We start from the raw sequence: 4,986 nt of genomic DNA on the forward strand, positions 1-4,986 counted from the left end.
ACGGGGAGGGTGGCTTATGGTGTTATACCATTAGAGGACCCTGCCGCTGGTTTTCACATCCACCTCTTTTGCAAACCCAGCCCTCTAAGTACAGCTGAGCTAAAACATTCAGAATACACATGAATGGATTACATGGTAGTGTGGACACTATCTTTCTGGATAAATAAACTGAGCAGACTCTCTTTGGATCTGGTGGGGCTTAAGGGTGTTGACCTCTGACAAAATTGACTTAGCATGAAAGTGGAGAAAAAAAAGTGGCTTTAAAAGTCTGACGTTCAGGAAAGTTTGAAAAATCAGCTTCTTTCTGTTAGAGGGCGTGTACTTCATGATCACTGCCTCCTCCATGGTTATATAGACATGACTGCAACAAGCAGAAAGAAACTGAAAAAGATGCAAACTCCTCTAAAATTACGTTGGTCCTTTGCATTGATTTTGTAGTGGGGCAAGAACTGAAGAAAGGAGCTTAGGGACAGCGATAGATAGTTGCGGGGATGGGGTTGGGGGGTTGAAGAGTTTTCCCATTTCACTACGTCTCTTGAAGCCATAAGGGGGGATTTCGAGTACATCACCTCTCCCTCCATCAGTTCATTCCACCTGCCTTTGGTTTCCACCTCTTTGCCCCTCCTCACGAGTTCCTTCTCCAAATGCAGATAAGAGTTATCATGTAAACAGGGGTGGAGTGTAATTCTGGATTGGAAGGGTAACTTAGCCGAAGTCTGATGAACACTAGGGAGAGATAGGGAGTTGGGGGTGGGGAAAGCGGGGGGGAGGGGGGGAGGAGGTGTTCTGAGTGGAGCTCTCTGGCTTCGGTGGTGCAGATCTGCAATTTGCTGAAGGAGGCAAAGAACATCCTTAGATCTAAGTAGGGCTTTTAGTGTGCTCATTGATGAGTGAAAGTCGCCACACATGTCAAGCTAAAGGCAGTTGTTGGGTTACTAACAGGACACAACGCCTTGCAAACATATGCGTTAAGCTGTGTATACAGATGGCAGGGAGAATAATGGAGCAGGCGCCTTTTATAAAGCTCTAGCTGCTGCCTGTCTTCAGACCTGGGGAATGAAACTATTCAGACTCAGGGCCAGATAGCGCCTGGGATTGTTTGTTACCGTTTTAATCCTATTAATTAAAACGTTAACCTGATTGGGTAGAAAGCTCTGTCCCAACAGGCAAGTCTTCTTCATAATAACCTACTCAGAGATAATGATGTAAAAGACTCCCCCGTCTGTGGCAGCGGCTGGTTGATGGGTCCGGAAATCTCTTGGAGGTGAATCCAAGCAAGATAAACGGTGGGAAGAAGAGCTGGTCTGGCTCACAGCGTCAGCAGCGGCGGCTCCGGCTCCGGGTCCCTCCCTCTCACCCTCACCATGCCCGCTCGCGGTACATGTTGAGCTCCAGCCTCCAGCACCATCGGCTGAAGAAGAAGAAAAAGAAGAGGAGAAGGAGGAGGAGGAGGAGGCGAGAGCTGGGGAAGGCGGAAAAAGAAAAAGAAAGAAGGGGAGAGGGCTTTCGGGAGCGCCGGCACCGACGCCCGCACAGCCCGCAGACCCTCGCTCGGCGGCGGCAGCACTGCCTGCTGCTGCAGCGGCGGCGGCTGGCTCCCTAGCAGGAGACGGCGGTCGCGCGGAGGTTCGAGGCTAAAGAACCGGCGGCGGGTCCCGGGCTGCTCGCTGGCGGCAGGACCATGGAGCGCGGTCTGCACCTCAGCGCGGTGGCTGTGGCCGAAGAGGACCTTTTCCTGCACAAGAGCCTGAGCGCCGCCTCGGCCAAGCGTCTGGAGGCGGCATTCCGCTCCACGCCCCCGGGGATGGACCTGTCTCTGGCGCCGCCGCCGCCGCAGCAGCAACCGCCGCCTCCGCCACCGTCGCCGCTGCCGCCGCCCCGGGACCGCCAGGCGTCGTCCTCCTCGTCGCCCCTGGGTTGCTTCGAACCTGCCGACCCGGAGGGGGGAGGGTTGTTGCTGCCGCCGCCCGGCGGAGGAGGAGGAGGAGGAGGAGGAGGAGGCGGTGGTGGAGGAGGAGGCGGAGGTGGAGGAGGCGGTAGCAGCGGTGGAGGAGGAGGAGGAGGAGGAGGAGGAGGAGGAGGAGGAGGAGGGGTGGGGGTCCCCGGGCTGTTGGTGGGCTCCACTGGAGTCGGGGGGGACCCCAGCCTGAACAGTCTACCCGCCGGAGCAGCCCTGTGCCTCAAGTACGGAGAAAGCACCAGCCGCAGCTCGGTGGCGGAGAGCAGCGGCGGCGAACAGAGCCCCGACGACGACAGCGACGGCCGCTGCGAGCTGGTGCTTCGCGGCGGGGGGAGCGAGCCCCGGGCCTCCCCAGGCGGAGGGGGCGTGGGGGGCCCCGGGGGCGCCAAAGCAGCTGAGGGCTGCTCCAATAATCACCACCACGGCGGTGGCGGCGGCCCCCCGGGGGGTCCGGGAGGCGGAGGGGGCAGCGGCGGCGGCGGCAGCAGCAAGAAATCCAAAGAGCAGAAGGCGCTGCGGCTCAACATCAACGCCCGCGAGCGGCGGCGAATGCACGACCTGAACGACGCGCTGGACGAGCTGCGGGCGGTGATCCCGTACGCGCACAGCCCCTCCGTGAGGAAGCTCTCCAAGATCGCCACGCTGCTGCTGGCCAAGAACTACATCCTCATGCAGGCGCAGGCCCTGGAGGAGATGAGGAGGCTCGTCGCCTACCTCAACCAGGGCCAGGCCATCTCGGCTGCCTCGCTGCCCAGCTCGGCCGCGGCGGCGGCGGCGGCGGCCGCTGCGCTTCACCCAGCCCTGGGCGCCTACGAGCAAGCCGCCGGCTATCCATTCAGCGCCGGGCTCCCCCCGGCCGGCTCCTGTCCGGAGAAGTGCGCCCTTTTCAACAGCGTCTCCTCCAGCCTCTGCAAACAGTGCACGGAGAAGCCTTAAAACAAAACAAACTCACAAAACCTACCCAAACGCTAGAGGAAGAAGATCTTATTGCTCCCCCCTCTTTTCTTCTTTATTTTGTACCCCAATAGTTGCAAAACATTGAATCGACACAGCAAAAAGAGTGAGCCAACATGAAGAGTCAGATAAACAGGACTTTGGCCGTAACTTCTGCGGATTCTCCGTGGATTTTTTTTTTGGGGGGGGGCGACAGTGGGAGGGAGGGCAATTGTGGGATGGGGTATACAGAATTCATGGGGGAGAAGAGGGTGGCTTTATTTTTCATTAAAAAGTGGTGACTTTTTGCCAACTAAGCAATAAGTCGCCTTTTATGGAAGAGGGGGTGGGAGTTGAGGAATAGCGTCTCAATTATTAAGCAGGGGAGAGAAGATTTATTTAAAGCAAAACACTAATCCTACTAATAATTATGAATTTGGTTAGGACTGAGGGGTTTATGGGTCGGGGTTGGGTGGGGCGGCAGACCAGATATTCATTCAGACAAATCAGAAAGGGCACTTGAAAATAATTTTTGATTCTGAGCCAGGAGAAAAACTTGAAAAGTAGACTTATTTAAGTGGAAAAAAAGGACTTACACGTTGCTATGAAAGACTTGTATTTTTTATTGTCTCTGAACTCTAATCCTGTGAAAATGCAAAGTTTTAGGGAGAGTGACTTTAAAAGACTCGTGTGGCTGAAAGTATTTTGCATTTTAAATGTTTATGTGCACCTTGTTACTTTCCACTTTGCAGTGATGTATAACAATACATGATATTTATTTGTTATTCTTCAAGGACCCCTCTACACCAACAGTATTTATCATGTGTTAAGGTCACGGGTCTCATGTGCAGGTTTTTTTTTAATGCCTCTAAAATTCTGTTTTATGGATTAACTTATACTGTGTGCCAAGTGTTAAAAGGTTTATTTGCCAACAACGTATAAACAGAAATATTGATGTATCAGAGCTGCTTAGGTTTATGAAAGGTCATCTGGATTTTTTTTCAGTTGCATCATCCCTGTATTTAAATTGAGCTTTAATAAATTGCTTCAGTCCAAAAATTACAGGAAAGGTGTATTCTTAATTGCTGAATGAATTGATCACTTTTTGAAAGGGGATTCTTCTTTGCATTCCAAAAGGGAAAAAGCGATTTACTTTTACAAGGCATCACAGCAATATATCCTATAAGTAAAAACATTGCCAAGCAAATATTTTTTCAGGCTGTGCTGTGCGTTTTTAGAAGGTCTAATTTAATTCCTTTTAATATGTATAAAACTTATTTTAACTGTGGAAGATTATTTAAGTTCAAAGACGTTTGGTTTGCTTAAGGTGTGGATTTTTTGTTATTTTTCTAAAAAAAAAATAAAATAAAATAATAAAATAAAACTAAGGAAGAGCAAGAAAAAGCTATTTATCCAAAGTGAGTTTTCAGTTTTAGTTTGCATAGCTGGGTACCTGCCTCTTTGCCACTTGAAAATCAAGAAAATCTCTTTTTAAAAAATGAGCCCTGCTACTTTGCATTCCTTACAGATAATGCAAACTCAGTCTGTCAGGAGGATGGTAAACTAGGAGTCATGATGGCTCTGTTGGCAGGTAGTGGTTGTGTAAAGAGTGATATATATTAAATAGGTCAATCAGAATATGACAGCTATGTATGATCATTTGTATGTGTATCTATGTCAGAAAGAATCTTTATTAAAATATTTTGAACAAACATTTTTATTATGCTGTGCTTTGTGGAAGAAGAAATCACATCTCTGTTTTTCCCTGGTAGGTAGCCTGAAAATGACCACCAGTCCTGCCCCCCCCCCCCATAACCCTCCCCCAGCAAAGGCATTTCAGCGAATGTGAAACTGAAGTTTAGGCAGGAAAACATTAGTATTAAGGTCATTCACCTGTTTAATCCGCATTGTGCTGAATTACTGGAAAAGAGTAAATGGGGTTAATAATGACTCACGAAAAAGCCCCTGGGTTCTGGGCTAAAAAGGACGAGAAGAGAGACTACCTTAACACCTGGGATGGAGATTTCAAACATTAGATGCCTGTAGGGAGCCAAGAACTCCCGAGCTGCTACTTTCTTATTTTCCCCTACAAC

At 50.2% G+C, this 4,986-nt stretch overlaps 1 protein-coding gene across 1 annotated transcript; it reads left to right on the forward strand.

Annotated features, from left to right (window-relative positions):
• The first annotated feature begins 779 nt into the window (after positions 1-779).
• On the forward strand, positions 780-4,605 carry BHLHE22 (basic helix-loop-helix family member e22). Its single transcript, XM_072604684.1, has one exon. It carries the CDS (start codon positions 1,682-1,684, stop codon positions 2,894-2,896), a length of 1,215 nt encoding a protein of 404 aa, XP_072460785.1. The 5' UTR covers positions 780-1,681; the 3' UTR covers positions 2,897-4,605.
• The last annotated feature ends 381 nt before the right edge of the window (positions 4,606-4,986 follow it).

Source organism: Notamacropus eugenii, chromosome 4, assembly GCF_028372415.1.
Source record: "Notamacropus eugenii isolate mMacEug1 chromosome 4, mMacEug1.pri_v2, whole genome shotgun sequence".
Lineage (NCBI taxonomy): Eukaryota > Metazoa > Chordata > Mammalia > Diprotodontia > Macropodidae > Notamacropus > Notamacropus eugenii.